This window comes from Megascapheus bottae, chromosome 19 (assembly GCF_031878675.1).
Source record: "Megascapheus bottae isolate mThoBot1 chromosome 19, mThoBot2.hap1, whole genome shotgun sequence".
Classification (NCBI taxonomy): Eukaryota; Metazoa; Chordata; class Mammalia; order Rodentia; family Geomyidae; genus Megascapheus; species Megascapheus bottae.
This window is the reverse complement of record NC_143527.1, coordinates 5,037,476-5,062,425: the sequence shown is the minus strand read 5'-3', so window position 1 is coordinate 5,062,425 and position 24,950 is coordinate 5,037,476. Positions and strand designations below refer to the sequence as shown.

Here is a 24,950-nt window from a genome sequence, read left to right as displayed (position 1 = left end):
TACATCTTTGAACAAATGGAGATGATTTCCTTTATTAGTGGGAAGTGCTGATGGTAGGAAAAGCCACGCAGGGCTTGGTCTGCCAGCTCCACTAATTCTAAGAGGTTCTTCTCTCCCTAAAAATAGGAAGGAAAGATAGTAAATGTCAAGTTCAAATATAATAAAAATCTCAGCAACTAACTAAGCAGGTATAAGAGACCTTCACATTTGTTAAAAAACATTTTCTGAATAAGTCAATCCCTAGCAAAATGTCCACTGAGACTCTGTATGATTTAAGCCTTCTGTCAAAATAGTTTCATGGTTCTGTGTTGGTGGCGCTGCCTCCCTTCTCGAAGCAGGACTGGTCTACTTTATCATCTACTTCTTTGACATCTGAACACGTCTGAGGAACCCAGAGGCTTCAGAACACATGTGATCAAACTATGCACAATGCCACAGGAATAATTTCAATTAATGACACAATTTAAAAGCATACCGTGGAAGAAAAAAGTCAGTGGCACCAAAATGTAAAAAAGGAGAAAGACACCATATTAAGAAAATAAAAGAAAGTGCTATATGTTAAGTTCAGAGATACCACTGGATAAGTCAAAAAAAAAGCAAAAACTTTTTCCTAGTTCTTTAATAATCTCACCATCATTTATAAGACCCATGAACCCTTTTACTAGGACAGTGTCCTAATAGTATGTTTTAAAAAATAAAGATGAACACATAATCACTGCAGTACCAATGTAACTAAAGATATCCACTATCCTTCAAGCCATAGTTCACTACCTCATTTTAAAAAACAAAGAAATCAGATTTCTTTATGGAATATATAATAACTGCCCATAAAATATTTAAACAAACTATACCCACAATCTGCATTAAAATAACCCTCCTCTTAAGTTCGTATGCAGTAGGTCAGTTCATATGTACTCACCATTAGTGTTAAGACGCTGACAATGACACTGCTTTTTAAACCACTTATATTATAAACATACTTCCTACAATAATCTAGTCTTTGATTTACTTTTAGACAAATCATATTTTTTCTTTACAGGACCTAACACTAGTAAAAGAGTTTACCTCCTTCTCGATATCAGATAGGAAGTTACAGGTACATTCAATGGAATAAACAGCCTCAGCAGTTCGTTTGTAAGTACTGTAGTTTTCAGGATTCAGCTGTTCCAAATAGGCCACGGCAGAATCATGAATATTTGGATATTCCAAAGACATTGGAATGTCCAAGCAAAGGAGAAATAATGCTGCTGACATGGGCTCTGGTAAAAACTCGCTCGCCTGGAAAAATTAAAAGGCAAAAAAGGTAAATTTTCCTTTTACAATTTTATTCAGAAAATCATGATAGTCTATAATCTTACCAAGCCCACCTTCCTTTTGAATAATTATCTACCACCAAATCTGTTTTTGAAAGAGATGTTGTTATATCCCAACACACTCTTCATTTCTGTGTCTCTGTCCACTAGAACAAGATCTTGAGGAGGTGTTTATGTATTGTACCTCAAAAAGCCTTACTCTGACTCCTTTCACCAGCCAGCATTCAGCAGATCCTACATACCTCTCTGAAAAGCCCAAGGCTGGTGAGATAAGTTCTTGTGGCTTGGCTGAGAAAGCTAATAGGAGGCTGTAGAAGGCCCTAGGATCATGCTTCCAACCTAAGATAGTACTTTCAGATCTTCTTTCCAGATGTTTCCCCCAAATGAAATACTTTTATTCACTTTAACAACTTTGTTAATGCAGTGAAAATATTTATCACAAAAGTACTGTTAACCTATATAATAGTACTCTACCAAGTACTATAATATCAAATAACAAGTAACACTTTTAAAAAGACCTTCAAGAGGGCCAGGAGTTTGGCCTAGTGGTAAAGTGCTTGCCTAGCATGGCAAGGGTTCAATTCCTGGTACCACATACATAGAAAAAAAACAGAAATGGTGCTGTGGCTCAAGTGGCAGAGTGCTAGCCTTGAGGAAAAAGCCCAAGGACAGAGCTCAGGCTGAGTTTATGCCCCAGGAGTGGCCAAAAAAAAAAAAAAGACCTTCCAGATCATTTTTTTCAAATTCTGGCAATTTCCACACGGAGTTATAGTCACTGTGAAACATTCAAACTACACATTTACTAAGTAGTAACAAAAAAAAAAACAAGAAACTCCATACCACTCTGAAGGCAAGAAGTTGCAGAGCTCAAATCCTCAAATCCCCTCCAACTGTGGACCAGCTAGTCACAGGCAGAGGGCAGCAAAAGCTTACAGTTACATAAGCTAAAGCAACAAAAGCAATAGAAGGGTACTCTTCTTTGTTTCATTTTAAAATAAAACTATTTCTATCATAATTGGCCTCTGAACAAATAAGCCCACAAATGAAAGAAATAACAAAACTGCGATAAACTACATGATATTAATTGATATGATATAAAAATTTTTCACCAAAACTTCATCCTTGAGATAAATTGATCATTTGGGATACTTAAATTATTAACAGTCTTCTAGCTGTTTATCATTATGTAAAGAAAAACACCCGTATTTTAAGGTCAATTCCAGTCTTCTCTTACTGGAATCTTCCATTTCTTTTTAATATTTATGCCTTGCACAAAATGGTAAATTATTTCAGAAAAATAGTAATGAATAAAAGCAAAAACGTGATAAAAATTATATTGTTTTCCAAAATACTAAACTTTAAAGTTTTATTCTTATTTTCCCAAATGACCTGACAGTATATTGCATATTAAGTGGTACAAGAGGGGAAAATTTAGACATGCTGCTCCTAAGAATTCTAGGCAAGAAGGGGCAAATGATTAATACCTGAGGTCCATAGAAGACATGACAAAGAGCTCTTCCACGGACTGACTTCTCCTATCCCTCACTTAGGTCCACAGAAGACATGACAAAGAGCTCTCCCACGGTCTGACTTCTCCTATCCCTCACTTAGGTGCACCACACCTTCCTTTCAGCAGTAATTACACTACAAATACCTGTATATTAGATCATTTGATATATTTTACCAGAAATATGCAAATTCAAGGGTATAACCTCTAGAAAATGGGAAGCAGGGCTGAGCTAAAGAGCTCAGGGACAGTGCCCAGGCCCAGGGGTACGGTGGTAGCCTTGAGCTGAAGAGCTCAGGGACAGCACCCCAGCCAAGTTCAAGCCCCATGATCCCCCCCCAAAAAATATAAGTCAAACTATGAATGTAGTTTAAATACTAAAACATGTTATTAAATAGCAAATATTAGAGTATATAAACAAACCAAACATACAGTAATCTTTTCAGAAATTGTTTTGATAAGCTGCCAAAGTAAAAATATTTAGCCATAAGTTGTTGGAAACAGAGAATAGAAAAAGGGAAAATAGGGAATAGAAAAAACAACAAATGACTTAATTAGTAAAATATAGACTATACTATGTATGCAGTGTAGGTAGTTGTAGACACAAAGTATGACAAATACAACAAATAGGGTAGGCCTAAGAACTGATATCCCTTTGGATAGGCAGACAAAAGAATGATAATATTACATGGCACTGACATACTAAGCAGGAAATCATTTCTGAAGAACCACAGGAAACTACTGTGTCTATCAACATGAACTCTAGCTATAGAGAAAAAAGTTAACGTGGACAAGAATGAGAACCAAGACTCACTCTCTAACAGAGAGAACAGCAAGTTCTCAAAAACCTCTATTCAACTAAAAGAAATAGTGACTACATCAACATTTATATTAGTATTATGCTATATTGTAAACATACATATTGTAGGTATACATGTATTACATGTATGTGCATGTTTTCCTACAAATGTAACTCAAGTATCTAAAAAGCATACTACATGCTGAACACAAAGAAAGACTTAATGGTACTAAAATGATTCATAGAAAAGACATAACCCCTGACTTCCATGTGACCCAATTTATTAAATAAAAACATATATAGTTGAAACTCACACACTAAAACATTACTGATACTACTTCATAGTTTAGTAGACAAAACTATGTTCTGGGAGACCAATTCTAATGTAGTCAAATTTGTATCCATTACCTAGCACTACTAGCTCACTAGAGGGAACCAGTTAAATATTCATTAACCTAACAAGTTTAAGATTGAAAGTAGAGACTTACAATAAAATGTATGCAATAAATGTAACTGCCTTTTTATCCAATGATTTGTCAAAATCTCAGCTTCTTCATTTCTCTTCAATTTACATACTCATTTTTAAAACAGTTCAGCTGGAAAGGTGGTTCCGGTGGCAGAGTAGTTGTGTTGTAAGCATAGTTTAAGTCCCAGTACCTCCAAAAATAATCCCAAACAAAATGCCTTTGTACCAGGAAAATCAAAAGAAATTTACAACCGAGCATACATGTGCAATGCTAAGTACTCACAGGAACCCAGCATTACCTGCCTTACCTTTTCCACAGGAAGAAGTACTTGCAACAGGCGAACTACAAACAGCCCAACACTGACAAAGGTCATCCTGTGATGCACCAGCATAGCCTCTGTGTGTTCCGAGCCAGTGCTGCTCTTGCGGTAGCACAGGGTATCTCCCAGGGTCTCCAACACCATGAGCAGTTTCTCTTTCTGAAAACATTGAAATGACACAAAACGGAGACGAACAATCAGTTGTAGGAGCCAGTGTGCACTGTGCAAGTGTCACTGGGAACTATTAAATTATAATGAAAGGGCCAAGAAATAAAATAGTAAAATATTTCATCCCTATCAGAATCAGAAGTATTAGCTGAAAAAATAAAAAGTGCAAAAGAGCTGGGCACTGGTCATTCCTATAAGCCTAGCTTAGCTACTCAGGAGGCTGAAATACGGGATCATAGCACAAAGACAAACCCAAGAAGTAAAGTCCATGAGACTCTTCCCTGTAATTAACCACCGAAAAGCTCAAATGGAAGAGTGCCAATCCTGGGTAAAAAGCTAAAGGACAGCATCCAAGACCTGAGTTTAAGTCCCAAGGGAGGAAGGAAGGAAGGAAGGAAGCAAGGAAGGGAGGGAGGGAGGGAGGACAAAAGAGTGATAAATGTACTCATATTTTTTAAAAGCTCCCAATTTTAAAGTATTGAATATATGATCCTTTAACTAATAAGGAATGAACATAATAAAACAAGCTTATTAGCAAGCTGTAAATTTCTCCCAGGTTCAAGTGCTTAATTGCTCCATCCTTTAATATATATGTGAAATGTCCTACTCCAGTGCTTTTTAGGCTTACTTGGTGCCTAATATATTGGCAAGAATATGGGGAAAGCATACGAGCACAAAAGCTGTGATTGCCGTTCTCAAACTGATCACAAAGTAAATAAGCGAATAGCAGAGCCAAAGAATTAACAGCAATTACATATCCACTGCTATAAGGTGTCTTTGTGTAAGGAGGTTCTTTCAAGTGGAGAATGTTTTGACAGCATAAATTTCTATACAACTTAATACTTAGACATTATACCTTTTAAGTTGAAAGACATACAGAAAATATGAAGAAACAAGTGAAGCATAAGTGGTCTGATTTAGTAATATGATTTAGTCATATTAAGTCATAATATCAACCAAAATATGATTTCACTATTTTGACATGTTCCCATAAAGTAACTAGTAAAAGGTCAGGTGACCTCAGTAAGTGGGTGTAGCAGAACAACAAAGAGAAGGAGCAGGAAGTCCTACTCTCCATTTTCTACTGAAAAGCAATACATCAGTGTGACCTGTCCATTTAGAAGAAAACCGGTGCAGAGCACACAGGTTGGAAGTTCAGAAACAATGAGTCCTTAGGGAGAAGTGACACAGAGAAGAAACAGAGGCAGGGGAGTGAACAAAGATAACCTCAGAGCCAGAGGTAACACTCCTGACTGCCTGTGAATAAAGAAAAACATAAATGTGATTTCAGGTGAGCAGCAATGAAGACATACTCTCTCTACATCTATCTCATTTTTACAAAGTGCTTATCAGTAAATATTCAAATACATGTAACAATTTTGTGAAAATTGCATCTTATTGACCTCAAGTGAGACAAAATCATTTAATCTTAGGTTAATTTAATTATTTAAATTGGGTTTATTTAAAATTAGGTTAATTAAATAATTCAATCTTAAGTTATTATGATGTTAAAGTAAACTGAACTATTTAGAAATATCTAGAAATTTGCTTATTTTCAAAAATATAATTCCTAAACTGACAGGCACCACACTATTTTGTTCCTTTAATGATTCACCTAAAACACTGTTCCTATCATCTTAAATTCTCAAAAGTAGAGACCTGGGCCAAGAGTGTGGCCTAGTGGTAGAGTAGCTCGCCTAGCATACACGAAGCCCTAGGTTCAATATCCTCAAACCCAGAAAAAGCTGGAAGTGGCACAAGTAGCAGAGCACTAGCCTTGAACAAAAAGTGTGCAAAGAAAGTGACCAGGCCCTGAGTTCAAGCCCCAGGACTGGCAAAAAAAAAAAGTAGGGATATTAAGAAATTTTACTTCTTTCTGCTAATATATAGCCAAATAAAAGGTGTTAATTCTTTTTAAACAAGTAAGTCAAATATAACATTAAGCAGTGAGGTTTAACTTAGCATTCTGAACATCCCAATTGGGATAATAAATTTAACCTTTAAAGGCAATTCATTTAACCATAAAAGATCAGCAGCCAAAAGTAAGAAGGGAATGACTTTTACAGATCAATATTCTGGCCAAGAAATTTTTAAGTTAATTTAAGAAGCAACTCATAAAGCATTCCTCACACTTCTTAGCAAAAATTCAGTAGCTGAAAATCTTCAATATGTGAAAATCTCAAAACAGTGCAAAGTAGTGTGGTATATTAAGGACCAAAGAAAACACAAGGTTAAGAACTATTATCAGGAAATGATAGGCATGAAAATATATTGTATCCATTGTGAAATCTGTGCTTCGATTTTCTTTCCCAGGGGTAGGGTAGGGTCATCAAAAAAGAGGTTGTGTTTGTCTACACCTGGTACAAAGGTAGTTGGGATATTAGGTCCTCAGAAGTCTATGTGTGAAAGGCTTAACCCCAGGTGAGCATGATGGGGAGGGGCTGGTGGGCAATCTGTAGTTCCCTGAAGGACACTGTGGGAATGCAGCCTTCTTTCTCCCTCTTGCTTGCTTCCAGACCATGAGGTAGGTGCTCTGCCGCTTCACTCACTCTCTGCCATGATCATACCCATCACAGACCCAAAGCAATGGCTCTGCCCAATCTTAGACGGGGTGATCCACAAGAATGAGACAAAATAACTCTCGCTTTTTGATAAGTTAATTATCTCAAGTATGCCATTATAGTGATGAAAAGCTGCCAAATGCATATGGGTATTAGTATCAAATAAACATCCACATTGTATATTTTGTTTTCTTGACAAGATTAAGTGAAATGTAAAGGAGGAAGGAAGGAAGGAAAAACAGACACACATGACCAGTTTACATTCACAGAAAGGACAGATTATCATTACTTTAAGACGAGGTTATCAGATAATTTCAAAATAGAAGTTACAAAATAATAAAGGACTGCTTTACAATGTACTGTCAAAATGTATGGTTTCAAGTAATAAAGACATACTCAGTCTACAGATGTACAAAATGTTATGATGTTATATAATATTTATGATGTGCTGGTTACTTATGCAAAATATTACCTACCAAAATACACAAAAAATATGCAAAATTATCTGTCCTAACTGAAACCCTGTCTACACCTTGAATGATTATTCTAAAGCTAATTCAGAATTTATACCATACACTTAAATTACTGATTACCTTCTTAAGTGACATAATTTAAAACTTTACATAAAACTTTCAACTCTAGCCATGAGATAAGAACTCATCCTGTATTCTTAAGAAATCACTAGTAAATAACACAACATAATGAAAGGGGGGGGGGGAGTTTACTAGACATCAGACAGTAAGCAATGAAGAAGTATAATGCAAGGAAAAAGAAAGTAAAATATAAGAGGCCCACTCCCAGAGAAACAGATTATACTGCGAATAGACAAGAACCAATGCCCTAAGATGAAGATCCTATGATGCTAAGATGGTTAGAAACTGTTAGGAAGCCTGGACACAAGTGATTTTACTCATAGATAATATAATTCTATAGGCATAAAATCCTAAAACAGGGGCCGGGAATTTGGCCTAGTGGTTAAAGTGCTTGCCTAGCATGCATGAAGACCTGGGTTCGATTCCTCGGTACCACATACATAGAAAAAAGCCGGAAGTGGTGCTGAGGCTCAAGTGGTAGAGCTCTAGCCTTGAGAAAGTGCAAGGACAGTGCTCAGGCCCTGAGCTCAAGCCCAACAACAATATAAAAAGTTATGAGAATTAACCATAGCCAATAAGGTCTTAATATAAAAGACTAGGATAGAAGAGAGGCCCTAATGGCCCATACCTGTAATCCTAGCTAATCAGGAAGCTGAGATCAGAGGATTATGTCTCAGAGCATGAAAGTACATGACTCACAAATTGTTTACTTCATTGGCAATGCAACAAAAAAAGAATAAAAATACTTAGAAAGGGCCGGGAGTTTGGCCTAGTGGTTAAAGTGCTTGCCTAGCATGCACGAAGACCCGGGTTCAATTCCTCGGTACCACATACATAGAAAAAAGCCAGAAGTGGTAGAGCTCTAGCCTTGAGAAAACCCAAGGACAGTGCTCAGACCCTGAGCTCAAGCCCAGGACTGGCAAAAAAAAAAAAAAAAAAAAAAAAAACTTAGAAATTACTTTTTAAACATTTTTTAGATTTGTTCATTCAAAATGGTGGTTAAGGGGCAGGGAGTTTGGCCTAGTGGTTAAAGTGTTTCCCTAGCATGCATGAAGACCCGGGTTCGATTCCTCGGTACCACATACATAGAAAAAAGCCGGAAGTGGTGCTGAGGCTCAAGTGGTAGAGCTCTAGCCTTGAGAAAGTGCAAGGACAGTGCTCAGGCCCTGAGCTCAAGCCCAGGACTGGCAAAAAAAAAAAAAAAATGGTGGTTAAAATTACTAGCACAATGCAAATTAAAACCAAACTAAGAAACCACTGCATATCTGTTAAAACAACAAAACCAAAAAAGGAAAAAAAAGCTAAATGTTATTGAAGATGTGGAACAACTGGGATGTCTATAGAAACCTGATGTGTAATAATTAAAAACTGGGAATAACTGTACGTACATGCATAGATAAACAGGCCAATGTGGAAGTCCTATAATGGAACACTCCTCAGAAGTAAGATGAGCTACTGATATACCCAAAAACCCAACTACACCCCAAGTCAAACTTAAAGACCCCCAAAAACATATAAAATGAAGGTCATCCACACACAAATCTAGTAAATACGAAGGGATCTGCAGTGCATAATGTATATAGTGTAACAAGTTTCTACCTATGCAAAATATCTATCAAAAATGTCAAACATATATAGCTATTTTATTACCAAAGCTCTCAAACACACACATATATTCACACATTCATGAGTAAGCCACAAGAAATGTATAAAATCTAAATGAGACTATTTCTGAAATATAAAAATGCAGACATTAAGAACATGTCATATCTTTCCAGTTTTGAGTTTATGACTCAGAATCTATGTTTTTAAGGGAACTGAAAACACAACTATGAAAATAAATGAGTAAAGATCTTACATGACCGGAAGCATCATTTTATTTTACCTTTTAAGCTTTTTACAAGGATTTATTTTAGTAAAGCAGGAGGGAGGGAAATAGAAAAAAAAAAGAGAGAGAAGTATTTCCAGCTTCCCAAGTAGGGAATGGGAGTTAAAAGACTAAAAATGCAGTTCTTATCGTAGCTTTTATACCTTCTGAACTTTGTGATGATGTCAGTCTAGCTACCACCTAATCCTTAGACAACTGTGGGTGGTTACGATGGGTGAGAATAAAACCCAAAAAGCATTTAAGACATCCTTTTGCCAGATATGCATTTCATTTTCATTTGTGAATAGTTTCAGATTTTTACCATTTCAAAGAAGATGGCAGACGTTTTTATGTCTCTTAATTTTGTAACAATATTAAAAAGAAGGTATGATGGAAGGTCAGATATTTTTGTTTACTTCTTGGTTTCAAATTCTGAGTCTAACCCTTTGGATTAATGAAAAGTAACGTAATTTTCCTGTCTTATCTAACTATCCTATCTGATTTCCTCTCTAAACAACTTTGATTCCTTTTAATCTTAAAAGAGCTACAGTGTCAATAATCTATCTTTTATACTGCAGGAGCACCATTATAGTACAGTAAAACAATAAATAAATAAATAATAGGGAATAAAAACCATCTCCCAAATAAGATGCTGATGTCCTTATACATAAAAACCTCTTTGAATAAAAAAGCCAGGAGTTTCACCGGGTGGTAGAGTGCTTGCCCAGCATGCATGAAGACCAGGGTTTGAGTCCTTGCTAGCATATACACAGAAAAAGCCAGAAGTGGTGCTGTGCCTAAAGTTGTAGAATGAAAGTCCAAGGACAGTGCCCAGGCCCTGAATTCAAGCCTCAGGACAGAAAAAAAAAAGGCATAACAGTGCACTGTTGTAATCCTGGCAGTAGGAGGATAGAAGCAGAGGATCTTGAGTTCAATGCTAGCTAGCCTTTAATTAGCAAACTTTATCTCAAAAAAGAAAAGAAAAATTTTAACGCCTAATGACCCAAGAAAAAGTGAATAAAACTGGTAAGTTTATAATAAAACAAATGTAAATGATCCTTAAAATAATATAAAGTTGCTCTCCTTTATTCCTGGAAAAGTTTACAGTTCCGTTGCTGGGCCATTCCATGTATTTTTAACACGCAGAAACAAAATAGAGAAGAATGTACATAATACCCCACCTTTTATAAGAGATACAAGCAGATGGGTTAGACAGACATGTCATATGTATGCATATATTTATATGTATCTGTTTATATTTGTAAAAATGTAAAATGAAACAAGAAAAAATAAACAAGATGATAACCAACAAAGAATGTATCTTAATGGAAAGAAGACTACAGGCAAACATCTCTGAGCTCCATTCTTTCTTTTTTTTTTTGTACTTTATTGTCGGGATAATGTACAGAGAATGTGTAGAGAATGTATACAGTTACATTTGTCAGGTAATGGGTACATTACTCCTCGAACTTTGATACCCCTTCTTCTGAGCTATATTTTTATGAAGACAAAAACAATTACCCCCAATGAAAAACAACTGAAACAAACATAACTGTATGTTGACATTATATATAACAAAGAAAAGGAGTCTTCCAACTGTGTATCCTTTCCTTTAATCAAAGTCAAAAAGAACTGCTAGAAAAGCCTGAAATTTTATTAGAGTTGCTCTTAGTGAAATTAATATTGCTATACTGAAGTAATTTTATGTATGCTAAAGGTTCAAGTAATCAAATATTTTGAAACTGCTAGGAAATAAGACATTTTATGAGAAATACAAATTTAAAATCAGAAAAATAGCAATAAAAACTCATGATTTTTTTAAATAATGCATTTCCTAGTCTGTCAGGAGGAAGACAATGACATCACAGTAGGTATAAACTCCCCTGTGGCCTGTTATTGGTCTTGATAGACCTTACCCTATCAGAGAATCCAACACTCTGGGGAAATGACCTGTGAGAGAATAAGCCTATACCCAAAATAAGCCTGGACAGACAGTACCAGAAAGAAGAGTCAAAGACTAATAACATAATGAAACCAGCTAAAGCAAGCCAAAATTAAATATTATTACCCATATCCAAAGAAAACAAACTCTTACCATATCTATAGCAAAAAGGCTATTGTCATCCCAGATATCAGCTGAAATTGCTTCACCAATCAGGGTTAGATCCTCTTGGAGCAATTCCAGCACTCTTATTATCATTTGTCTACTACCTAAAATGCAAACAAGGGAAAGGTGAGAGGAAAAGTAACTTAATCATAGATGCAGTTAGCAGTTAGTATTAGCAGACATGGTCCTAGGTTCCTATTTCACACTTTAAAGATACTTTTAGAATGTTGATGAGTAAGGATGAATTAGGAAGTCACATCTAGACCTCAACATTTCATGTGCTCATCAAGAAGAAAGATACTCAGGGAGAGGAGAGTAGTAATAATCTAACTAAAACTACCAAAATATAGACTTCAATAAATTTTCAAATTCAGAGAGTCATCTATGGTACTCATTATGAGACAAATCATCAAGTAAGTGTAGAAAATGCACTCCAGTAACTTCTATTTACTACTAGAAGGCTTAATTAAACTTTATCTTCCTATACAGGAGGTGTCTGGGAACCACGCTTAGATTGGAACAACTAGTATAATAAATGTCTACACTGCCGTTTACTGAAGAACCTTTGATAAATTCTACTAACCTCCCAAAATATCCCAAATGAAACTCTGCTGGCCTGCTTTGCTACGGCATATCCATAATCTCATTACTTGGAGGTCCAAGCAGGACTGAGAGTTCAAGGCCAACATGAATGCCATAGGCTCTTTTGAGACAGGGAGACAGATTCTGTCTCAAAAATCTGACAAAGAACAAGAGGGGAGAGGAGAGGAGAGGAGAGAAGAGAAGAGAAAGAAAGAAAAAAGGAGGGAAAATTATGTAATCTCTTTTCTGAACATCATTGTCAGAATTCTGTGTGACATAAACTTTCTAATAAAACATTCCTATCCCACATCCCAAAGATTTGTTTGTTTTTGTTTTTTTTTTAGTGTGTGTGCACCAGTCCTGGGGCTTAAACTCAGGCCTGAGCACTGTCCTTGGGCTTTTTTCTCAAAGCAAGCACTCTGCCCCTTGAGCCACAGCACCACTTCCGGCTTTTTTCTATGTATGTGGTACTGAGGAATCGAACCCAGGTCTTTGTGCATGCTAGGCAAGCACTCAAGGCCAAACTCCCAGACCCCCAAAGATTTTTTTAATAAACAAAAGTAAAACGAACTACTAAGTCATAAAGATCTAGAATAATTTTTTCATTAGAACAGCTGCAGCCAAGTTCTCTTGACTTCCCTTACAATATTGAACAATTACAAATTGTGCAATCATTTACCACAAAAGGGCAAGAGAACAATTAAAATTTTTTATGTGCCAAGATATGGCTTTATAATTATCAATCTGACTTTTTACAGCAAATTAAAGAAAGGTTAAATGTAAAATCATTAAGCCTAAAACTGCATTTCCCAATATGCCAAGCAAATAAACAAAATACTTTACAATGCTGAAGTTCAGTTTTCCTTTATTTCAGTCTTAGGATAAAAATTAATATGCAGTCTAATTCCTAGAAGCAAGTATTCACCCCATATAAAGGAAATTTAATTTTCTTTGGTTTAAACACAAATATTCAATGCACCATACATAAGATATCGTGTCCTACTTTCCTCTCCATCACTACAGGCAAAAATAATTGTACACCTTACAGAGCTATTCATATAGGACATATATTTTGTACTTTATTTTGGTTTTTTTCCCCTGTGTATAAGTGTAGCAGCACTGAGGCTTGAACTCGGGGCATGGGTGCTGTCTGTTACCTCTCTTGCTCAAGAATAGTGCTCTACCACTTGAGCCATATATGTTGCTGGTTAATTTGCAGGTGAGAATCATGCAGACTTTCCTACCTAGACTGGCTGTGAATGTTCCTTACACCTTAACCTTCTGAGTGACTGGGGTTATAAGAATGAGCCACCAAGGCCCAGCCCTCCTTTTCCTTTAACAGTATTAACTAAAAAGAATAAAACTTACTTAAACTGTTCCTTATATGCTGACAAGTTTACCAACCACTGAACACAGAGGTTTAGAGACTAAAAATCCTTACTGTTTCCACAGTCTTCCTTAGCCTGAAGTTCACCTTATGTGCTGAGGAGCAGGGCTGTGGGTACAGAAGAATGTGAGGCCAAGTCCCTGTCCTTTCCAGTTATCTAACTTGAGGTAAGTCTACACACCATTTATGCCCAGTCTTCTCATCCATAATAGTGGGACAGGCTTCTACCACTTCTGGGAGCACTGAATGGATCCCCACAGCGTACAGTATGCAACACACCTAAAGCCAAGTCCAGTGCACACCCAGGATTCAGTATGTGAGCTCTGCTACGAGACCTCAGCCAAATTGTTGATGCTGTCACTCTTTTGTAAAAGAATTCCCATCCTATTTGGGCAAAAATGTAATCCCAAAATAGGTATAGAGGTTTAGGAAGAACAACAAGTTACTACAAAGGTAAGAACCCACTTAGGGTTCTCCAAAATCTATGTAAGGAAAAACAGGCTTTCAAAGAGCCACTAACCTGTCCTTAAAAGCGGAGCTGCAGATTCCAGAATGGCCACACAGAACTGAGGAAGGCTGAGCTGCTGAAACTGTAGCTCCAGGGTGTCTTCCATGTCCAGCTCTGGCAGGTCCATCTGTCCCAGATCCAGGGGGGAGTGGTCGGATAGCCTAGAGTTCCCTTGTGCCTGACTACTGCTTCCGCTAGAGAGAAAACAGTCAACGCTGAATATAGAGGCAATTCCCCCAACCTCTCTGCTATCTGTGCCTCCATCAGAGGCTTACAAGGAGTCTCAACTACAGTGCTACATGCAACAACTCTGGTCAGACTCATAAAAACATTGACAAACTCCTGAGACTTTATTCCATAAAGAGGACTTGACCAAAGGGTCTGGGGGTATAGCTCAAGGGCACTGTACTTGTCTAGCATATGTGCGGCTCTGTATTTGTTTCTCAGCATCACAAAATATAAAAAATAAAGTAAGATAAATTGTATATGAAGTAACAAAATTGCATTTAATTATTGCTATCCAAATTGCCAATCTTGAAATATGTCAACATTCCTATAGCAGCAATCAACACTAGCAGTAATAAATGACTCACTTCTAAAAGAAGCATACAGATTTATGGAAAAGCTCTTGTAAAGAGGAAAAAAAAAGTAGTTCAGGTAGTTCGGTAGATTTTCTGTGACATTCACCAAACATGTTCTATGTAAGCCAATGGTAGCAACCAGAAAATGTTCACTGAAAAATATAAATTAAAACAAGATTGGGAGGGAGTGGGGTGAAGGAAAGCGGGAGAAAAATATGGGAAGGGGTATCCATGTTTAAGAAGTAATGTACCAAGGGGCTGGGAGTTTGGTCTAGTGGTAGAGTGCTTGCCTAGCATACACAAAGATCCAGGTACAATTCCTCGGTGACACATACATAGAAAAAGCCAGAAATAATGCTGTGGCTTAAGTGTTAGAGCTCTAGCCTTGAGAAAGCCCAAGGGCAGTACTTAGGCCCTCAGTTCAAGCCCCAAGGCTGGCAAAAAAAAAAAAAAAGTAATGTACCCAATATCTGTAGTTGTAAACTGTAACCCGTCTATACATCACTCTGACAATAGAGGAAATTAAAAAAGAAAAATAGGGGCCAGGAGTTTGGCCTAATGGTAGAGTGCTTGCCTAGCATGCACAAAGACCCAGGTTCTATTCCTTGGTACCACATACATAAAAAAAGCTGGAAGTGGTGCTGTGGCTCAAGTGGTAGAGCTCTAGCCTTGAGAAAGTCCAAGGACAGTGCTCAGGCCCTGAACTCAAGCCCAGGACTGGGGAAGAAAAAAAAAAAGAATGAAAAATATAAGTTGCATCCGCAAATTAAACATATGATTTAGAAATGCATTTAAAAAGACCTTTTCCATGACCTTTATCAAAAAACTCTTATCATCTTGCATCCTCAAAACTTTGACTTTTGATGTAATCCACAACTGAAACCCAGATCACACAGATAATCTAATGCTATTCAACATTTACAACTTCCCAAAGTTTACACCTATTTTGTCATTTCTTCAATTTCAAGATCCCACCCCCAGCCCCAAGACAGAGAAGAGATCCAGTACTCTCTTGATGTCTAAAAAGCTTCATGAGAAAATTACTCAGAAGTGAAAATTCCCAAGCACATATTCTAATCATTCCTTTACTAAACACATATACCCTTAAATTTTGCTTAAATTTACAAAAATGTATTTTAAAATGCTATTAAAAATATATCTGTCATTTAAAGCAATGCTTTTTTAGACTAGAACATCTTCTATTTATGGCTGATAGGAAACATCTAGGGAATCAGAATCATTTTTTAGTAGGAAAACAGAAAAAGATAGTTTGGTGTATATGAAAACAGTGTATGGCAGAACGAGCAAGATATATTGTGACATGTGTCTGAATGGGTACACTGGGACATGTATTGAGTCCAAGATGCATGTGGGATTTATTCATTTTCATAGTAGAAGATGATCAAAAGCAGGAGAGCCAGTGGTTTCATACAGGCCTATATACTGGGTAAAGTTTCGAGAAAGAACAGAGAGGAATCATCTCCCACTGAAATGAAAACATGTGTATGCTAAGCACATCTTATCTCCCGCAGACCCCAATGCCAGTCACCTGGAAGACACTGCATCCCAATCCTGGCCATCTCCCCTGGGTCGCTGGCCTGTGCGTCCGACCACAGAAGGCCGGGGACTGCTGCTTCCTGGGGACAGATTCTGGGACTGCTGTGTACCTCGTGCTTCAGGACAGTAAGACAGTGAGGAATTGTGGGAAACTGTATCTGAGAAAATAAATGAACAAAATTATCCCTAAGTATAAACTGACGTCAGATTACATATATACATGTGTCATTCTTCAAAAAATAAATAAATAAACACAATTATCACTAAGTACAAACTGGCTTCAGATAACACAGTACATATGTGTTATTCTTCAAAACTGAATACATAAAACTAAGATAGCAGAAATACCTCTGCAAAGGTAGAAACAATAGTGAAGATCAACCTATTCGGCAGAATATGTTGATGCACAGAGCACATTCAAGCTTTAGGTAACTGACCTGATTTTAGGGAACTTTCTGAACAATGCTACTTCTACACCATCAGACATCACGAAGCAGAACAATACTATTGCACAGCCTTCTGCTTTAAACTCTGGCAGCCCCTGCCCCAAACCATGTGCAAAAATTAATCAAAGTAGATCAATAATATGAAAACTAAAATCTTAATGTTCTTCACAGAAAAGTAATGTAAATCCTTGCTGGATTTAGCAGGGAATGCTTAGGCATGAAATCCAAAGTACAAACTACCAAAGAAAACACAGAAGAACTGGACTATATCACATTTAAAATATTTAGTACATCAGAGGATGGTATCCAGAAATTGTATAGACAGCCTACACAATGGAATATATTTCCAAACCCAGGGCCCAGTGAGATGGTTTGATTAAAAAACAAGAGAAATCACCTTTATAATAACAATTCATAAAACTTTTTAAAAATACAAGCCAGATACTGGCTACTCAAGAGGCTGAGATCTGAGGATCATGGTTCAAGGACAGCCTTGGCAAGAAAGTCTGCAGAATGTATTCTTTTGTGGAACCTGTTGTGAAGCTTTCCCACCTTGAGCTGCTGCTTGGGGATCAATTAAATCACAGAAAAAGCACAGTATCTCCAGTGGTAGAATGCTAGTCTTGAGCAAAAGGAGCTCTGGGACAGCACTCAGGCCCACAGTTCAAGACCCAGGACTGGTATACATATATCTATATAAGTATATATGCATATATGTGCATATATATATTCCAAAGAACAAGAGAAATAAAGAAGCAAGTGTTTGTGAGGAACATCACTGTGCTAGAAGCTTCATACTATGCTAGTAGATATAGAAAAATGTCATAACTATAAAGGAAAAAAAAATTGGGTATGTCTTCAAAAAGTAGAACAAAGAACAACCATAGAATCCAGAATTCCTCCTCCTAGAGTTACAGCTAAAAGAACTGAAAACAAGGACTCAGATATTTGAGCCAACATTCACTGAAGTATCATTCACAACAGCCATAGGCAGAAACAATCAATATGCCAAGTGGTAGAGTGTTAGCTTTGAGCAAAAAAAATTCAAGGGCAAAACCCTGGTTCTAAGTTCAAATCTCAGAGGAAAAAAAAAGTACAGACTGACAATGGTTCTGCCATTCATGCACTTTCTATGTGAGAATTAACTACTTTTAGGAGTGGGAGCTATGGCTGCATAAACATAGGGGACATGAATCCCGGAGCATGACAGGCAGTTCTCGGAAGAACAACAATGGCTACTGAAAAAACGGAGACTGGTACCTTGTTTATTAGAGAAAAAATGTGGGTCTCGGTGAAAGTTAAGTCTACTTCTTAACCCTATACACAGCTGCTGCAGGCAGGACACTGACTGCAACGCCAGGCGGTGCTTCCCATCTCCTCCAAAGGCCAGCTTCAACAGAGACAAAAGGCTCTGAAATGAGGAGCAAAAACAGTTAAGAACAAAGTGGACAGTTCCAGCAAACACCAAACTACTAAATATGAGCAAGTGAACAATAAAATAAGTTGTGAAGTATTGATAAGACATCAGAAAGGAAGATATGGGCCAAAATGCTTCAGAAGAATGCAAAGCAGGTCAGAATAACGTAATAAAATTTAATAAAATGGATAGTAGCATATGTTCATAATCCCTGCCCCAGGGAAGGCTGAGGCAGGGGGACACTGAACCACCTGAACCTACCAATTAGAGCACAGCAGGGCAATCTAGTAAGATCTTCAGCTTAAACAAAAACATGCAAGCACGCACACACACTCGCACACACACACACACGCATGCACAAAACAAGACTTCTCACCTCACACATTTAAGTCATATTTTGGTAACTCACAGCTTTTCTCTGCTATTACTTCCCCACCCTGGCTCTCTCTCTCTCTATCAAAGAAGCAATCACCTACGATACATTCCCCAGCTTCAAAATTGAGCTGCAAAGGTCAGCACCCAGGCCCTGAGTTCAAGTCCCAGGACCAGAACAAAAAACATAATATCACTAAATTTTGGAGAAATAGTGAGAAAACTCAGGCTACCAAAGAAAGAATCAAAGACATCAATGCAGAAAATGCAGGAGTTCTTTTAGAGCCAGGAAAACTAGAAATAGCAAATGAATATCATAGAGATGTGGAACCTACAGATGATGAAGACAAGCAGAAAAGCAGAAGATCATTTGAAGGAAAATGGATGGGGAAAAATGATCATTTATAGGGAAATAAATGAAAAAAATGATGTTGAGTGAAGTCAGTTAAGCTGAGAGAGACAAGGGATGCATGCTTTTTCTCACGTGGAAGTTAGATCTAAAGCGTGTGTGTGTGTGTGTGTGTGTGTGTGTGTGTGTGTGTGTGTAAACATATACAGAGTCCTAGGCATGATATACACAAATGTATTATCTAATCATGTATACTCTGGCTTCTCTTCAGGTCATATAAATCTTTCACCTTTTACTAATAATGTATGGTATATGCAGGGGACAATTGTAATCATGTAACTCCTTTGAATAGCAACTAATGTATAATCTAACAAAATAAATACCAGGAAGCTGAAAAAAAAATACTGAGCTGTAAATACACAAGATACTCCAATACCGATACCACCCATACTAATGTTATCCATACAATCTTCCATCGATCCCTTCTGAGGATCCACAAACAGCAGCTCAAGGTGGGAAAACTTCCCAACAGGTTCCACAAAAGAATACATTCTGCAAAGACTGTCACTACACAAGTTAAGTCAGAGAATAAACAGCTTAAATATCTACGTGTTTCCCTTTCTTTTTTAATGGTAATACACATTTTCTTTCCAAGGACTTCTAATCTATAAAATCTCAATTCCAAAATCTATTACCAAAAGATACTTACCTGAACAATCTTGGGCCTTTGAAGGAAGATCTCGGAGGGAAAATCTTGCATGATCACATCTTTCAAGAGTTCGCATGTACTCCAGATCAACGTGTGACTACTACTTCTCAAAGAGCTGCAAAACACAGTATTACATTAAATACTCATATACACACATCTACATAGCCTAATGGCACACAGTTACCAGCCCTCAGGTCTCGAGTAATGCAATAGAGCCATCAATTGTTTTCCTATCACTGGATCGTTTCCAGTACTACATAGCAGTTCCCACCAGATTAACCCAAGATAACTTCAAGTACATGAGGCACTGTACCTTTCACTGGAGGAGAGGACGTGCCTATCCGTGGTAGTCAGAGGTAGCCAAGGAAATATAGAAAACTTCAAACACTTCACGCTCTGATTTACTGCCAAAAGATAAACTTAAGATGTCAAACAAGGAAATGATGGATTTGCAATGTGTCAAATGGTTTGAAATGAACCTCAATCGTTCAATATAGATAACAAAATTAATGAAATCCAAAACATTTCCAGAAAGAAAGGCAAAGTATTTTAACACCTCCAAAGTTTTCTGTTCTTTCTTAGGTGATTAACTTGTAAATTTCCATGAAGGCTTGTTTATAACAGAGGATTTATAAACTGCACAGACACCAGACATTCTCTTGGACACATTCTTTTCCTTGCAACCATGCAAGAATGAAATGTTAAGGACAGTGAATGTTGGCCACATCTCCAAGCTTCAGTGTCCTATCTTTAAATTGGGAACATAACAATCCCCTTCTTTGTGGTAGGTAAGTAGAAACAAACATACCACAAAGACCTGATGATGACATTCCAGAGAGAAGACTCTCAATCACTTCCTAATATTTACAAAAGTGGATGTTAAAAAAAAAAAAAATGAAGTGAACATAATGTCTGACCTCTGCTGGAGTTATGAGGTAAGGATAGCATTTAGTGAGCTGATGGTACACAACACATATGTGAGACAATAATTTGTGCTCAATAGACACTAAGCACTAGGGAAGCTAATAACCTCATCTCCAAACACAGCTAGCATAACATAAAATTTTGTCACTTAGGTTCTATATCCTAAACTAATATTCATAACAACTGAAACATTTAGCTTGGTGCTAAATGCTCACAATCATCCATCTTCATAGCAGTCAGGAAGAACACACAGATTTTTTTTCCCCCTTTTTTTCTGGTCTTGGGGCTTGAACTTAGGGCCTGGGCTCTGTTCCTGAGCTTCTCTGTGCTCAGGATCAGTGCTCTACCACGTGAGCCACAGCACCACTGTCAGCTTCTTCTGAGTACTTTATTGGGGATTAGAGTGTTATAAACTTTCCTTATCACGCTGGCTTCAAACCATGATTCTCAGATCTCAACCTCCTGAGTAGTTAGGATACACACCGACAGACCGTGAAGACACGTCCGTCTGTTGGAAGTTACATCTGTCTTGGGGAAAATATCCTCCTGTTAAGATTTCAGGTTGCTGGGACAATTCTGAGAAGGAAAAAAGAAAGAAAGAAAGAAAAAAAACCTCTGCATTTGTAACTAAATTAATTCACTTGTTAAAACTGAAAATAAGGAATATTTCCTCTTAAACATTTTAGTCACTTAAGGAAGGAAGGGAGAAGGAAGGAAGGAAGGAAGGAAGGAAGGAAGGAAGGAAGAAAGGAAGGGGAAGGGAAGGGAAGGGAAGGGAAGGGAAGGAAAGGAAAGGAAAGGAAAGGAAAATCCAGGTTTTCCTCTGACCAGCCCTTCTTAGGAAAATACAGTTCTTTATTGGAATGAATATCCACAACATATCTGAGGAATCTGTCACCAAGTATTTAAAGACAAGCCTCCCGTGCTCAAATCTCCCTCCCTCCCACCAGTATGTTTGTATTTTCAGAGATTCCATTAAGCTTACTCTAAAGAGTTACCAGTATGGGCCGGGAGTTTGGCCTAGTGGTAGAGTGCTTGCCTAGCATGCACGAAGACCCGGGTTCGATTCCTTGGTACCACATATTTAGAAAAAGCCGGAAGTGGTGCTGAGGCTCAAGTGGTAGAGCTCTAGCCTTGAGAAAAATCCAAGGACAGTGCTCAGGCCCTGAGCTTATGCCCAGGACTGGCAAAAAAAAAAAAAAAAAAAAAGAGTTACCAGTATGGTTGGTTTCATATGAGGCACAGCATGGCTCAGAAACTTCTAAAGGAAGAACAAAAAGCCCATCCAGGATGCCGTCAATTTCCGCCTGCAGATTTGGTTCCACATTAGGACGAAGCTTGGATAAAAACTCCACGGCACCAAGTTCAGTCAAATGCTGGACGGCTGAGGGATACTGAAATAAGGAGACAGCCATTTTCTATCTTTTTATTATCTTTGTATGGGTTTGATGAGGACATTTTCATACATATAGACAATGGAGTTTGATTCCCTTCCTTGTCTTCTCTCTCCCCTCCTGCTGGTCCCTTCGAAGAGAGAGCAATCTCGAGAATAAGCAAAATCTCCAAACTTTACAACAATCAAAAATTAAAATTACTTTGGGTATGTTTGATGGGGTTGGGGGGTTGGGGGGGAATCTTTCACTGCTGTGCCTAAACAACATCTATGAGTAAAATATAAATTTACAGAGACACACATAAATGATTTTGATCACGCTTACGGCAAACTGAAGACACAGAACACTAGAAATGTCTCTGTAATTTCTACTTGTGCATTCATGCATATAGGATACTTTCCTTCAGACTCATTATCCTCCTAAGAGTGCATCCATGATTTAATTTTTAACATTTGACCTTGAAAATGACTGTACACCAGGAAGGCATGGGAGCATACATGCAAAAAAAAAAGTTACAGAGAACAACTTGGTACATGGGACTATATAACACTACCTTTGAATGTGTCTGTTGCATACGCATGTGTTTGCGTGCAAATATCAGGAAACAAGGAAAAAGAGAATAATGAAAATTAACCTCCAATTTTGATTATAGAAATCATCCCCTAACAAAAGCTCAGTTCTGTTGTACTTCCAAACATAGGAGACATGAGAATCAACACCAGGAGATATATATATATTATATGATATATAATGTATATAAAATGTATATATAATGTATATACTGTATATATAATAGTTGTACTTCCAAACATAGGAGACATGAGAATCAACACCAGAAGATATATATATAATATATAATATAATATATAATGTATATAAAATGTATATATAATGTATATACTGTATATATAATAGTTGTACTTCCAAACACAGGAGACATGAGAATCAACACCAGGAGATATATAATATATTATATAATATATAATGTATATAAAATGTATATATAATGTATATACTGTATATATAATAGTTGTACTTGCAAACACAGGAGACATGAGAATCAACACCAGGAGATATATATATATTATATGATATATAATGTATATATAATGTATATATAATGTATATACTGTATATATAATAGTTGTACTTGCAAACACAGGAGACATGAGAATCAACATCAGGAGATATATATTATATGATATATACTGTATCCACACAGCAGGTGCGGCGCTGGGGATTTCTCCAAGCCCCAGCTGCCTGCCTCTCAGGCGATGCGGTGCGGGGGACGCTGGGCTCCCCCTCCCCCGCTCGCTCACCTTCACCAGCCTGCTCAGCAGGCCCAGGGCCTCGGCTTTCAGGGGGACGCAGGGGAAGTTGAACCACTCCAGCAGGTGGAGGAAGAGCAGCCTGTGGTGGACGAGGTCGGCGGGCCGGCTGAGCCCGCGCTCCAGCTTGCCGAGGACGCTGCGGAGCGCGCGCTCGCGGATCTCCGCCAGCGGGTGACCTGCGGGGCGGGGACAGCAGCGGTGGCGTCGGCCCCGGGGCTGGAACTCACGGCCCCCGGGCTGCGCAGCCTCCGGAGCCCCGGGGACCCCCGCGGGGTGGACGCGCCGCCGCCTGCAGCCCCAGCCCCGGCCGTTACCGAGTTTCCGGACGAGCCCCGGCAGCGCCATCGCGTCCCTCGGTGGCCGCCGCCGCCGCCGCCGTCCGAGAATCAAACGGCCGCGCCACCGCGTCCGGCCGCCATCAGAGCCCCCCCCGGAAACCCGGGCGGCCGCACCGCAGGTTCCGCCGCGCCCGAGCCAGGAAGGGTGAGGACGCGCCGCGGACGGCTCGTCGTGCCCCGGTCGCCGGGCCACCTTACAGCCTCCCCGTAGTCGCCCGAACTACGCGTTCCGGGGACTGCACCCCGGTTCGAAGGAGCGACATGGATGAGGCGGAGACTCGGCTTTGGCCGCCGTGCACGCCAGGAGTTGTAGTCTCGGCTCTTGTAGTCCCTACGCCAGATGGAGCCGAGTTTGATCGCGGTGCACGCTGGGAATGGTCGTCATGGCTCGACCAAGCCTCAGGGAGCGCCCCCTTCAGCCGCAGTGCGCGCCGGGAATTGTAGTCTTTGGCCGCCGCGCCCGACTCTGGGAGTTCCGGTGTCAAAGCGCGGGCGGAGAAGCGGGCTGGGAGCCGTGCCTGATCCCCGGGTGCTTGGTTCTCTTCAGCTGTCAATCAGGACGCTCGCCTTCCAGAACTGTACAACAGAGAACGCGGATGTGCATTTGTTTCGTGCGGGTCTCGTCCTCTTCCACCTGGATGAGCCCGGGGCTGTGAAATGTCCTTGCAAAAAAGTCAGGCCCAGCACCTACAGAGGGGGGCGGGAGAGGAAAAGAAAAGGAGATGACCCTCCATGCCGGGCTGAATCTGCGAGCTGATTCCTGGCTGCCGTCCAAGCTGGGGGTTTGCACCTTGCACTGTGAGCCTGTGGGGGAACCTTCACAGCTGGAAAGGATTTGTGAGCCTTTCTGTGGACACCAAAGTTAAATGCGTAAAGAACTCTGCATTTTAGAGAGCATTTTTTTTTCCTCTCACCATCTTTTAACATTTCCCATTCTTAAGATACAGAAGACCTGTAAATCCACAGCAGCAGTCACCTAGAGGTCACATGGACTAGAAAGAGGCAGCCTAAGGACCCAGTCTCCTGTCCTTTGTCCCCCATGGTTAGAATACTGCTGTCTGTGTATGGGTGCCAGAGAGTGGAAATGATGACATCTGAGTTGCATCTTGAAGTGAAAGTAGGAATTCTTCAGCTGAAGAAGTAGGCAAAGGAAGTCCTTTTTAACTACCAAAGTGGGTGGGGGGGGAAATCCAAGGGAAGTGTGTGAAAGACAGAGAAAGTGAGAAACTCAATGTGGCAAGCTTACTCCTAAGAGAAAGAAAGGGGGACAGGGGGAGAAGAGAGGGGTAGCCGGCTGCATTTTCTTCATTGGGCTCTCCAGGGGCTGCTCCTCTTCTTCCACCCCACTAGCCAC

General features: G+C 39.0%; 1 protein-coding gene across 1 annotated transcript in view; it reads right to left on the bottom strand.

Annotated features, from left to right (window-relative positions):
* Rttn (rotatin) overlaps window positions 1-23,882 on the bottom strand; it is a 104,114-nt gene extending 80,232 nt beyond the window's left edge. The window contains exons 1-13 of the mRNA XM_090352970.1: window positions 23,573-23,882; window positions 23,247-23,434; window positions 21,750-21,927; window positions 21,017-21,109; window positions 19,923-20,013; window positions 19,610-19,724; window positions 18,023-18,173; window positions 16,309-16,474; window positions 14,191-14,372; window positions 11,690-11,805; window positions 4,394-4,564; window positions 1,066-1,278; window positions 4-116 (exon numbers count right to left, since the gene is read on the bottom strand). Coding sequence (XP_090209096.1) covers window positions 4-116; window positions 1,066-1,278; window positions 4,394-4,564; window positions 11,690-11,805; window positions 14,191-14,372; window positions 16,309-16,474; window positions 18,023-18,173; window positions 19,610-19,724; window positions 19,923-20,013; window positions 21,017-21,109; window positions 21,750-21,927; window positions 23,247-23,434; window positions 23,573-23,603 — 1,808 coding nt within the window. The 5' untranslated portion in view covers window positions 23,604-23,882. The remainder of the gene's footprint in view (window positions 1-3; window positions 117-1,065; window positions 1,279-4,393; window positions 4,565-11,689; window positions 11,806-14,190; window positions 14,373-16,308; window positions 16,475-18,022; window positions 18,174-19,609; window positions 19,725-19,922; window positions 20,014-21,016; window positions 21,110-21,749; window positions 21,928-23,246; window positions 23,435-23,572) is intronic.
* Window positions 23,883-24,950: the final 1,068 nt, after the last annotated feature.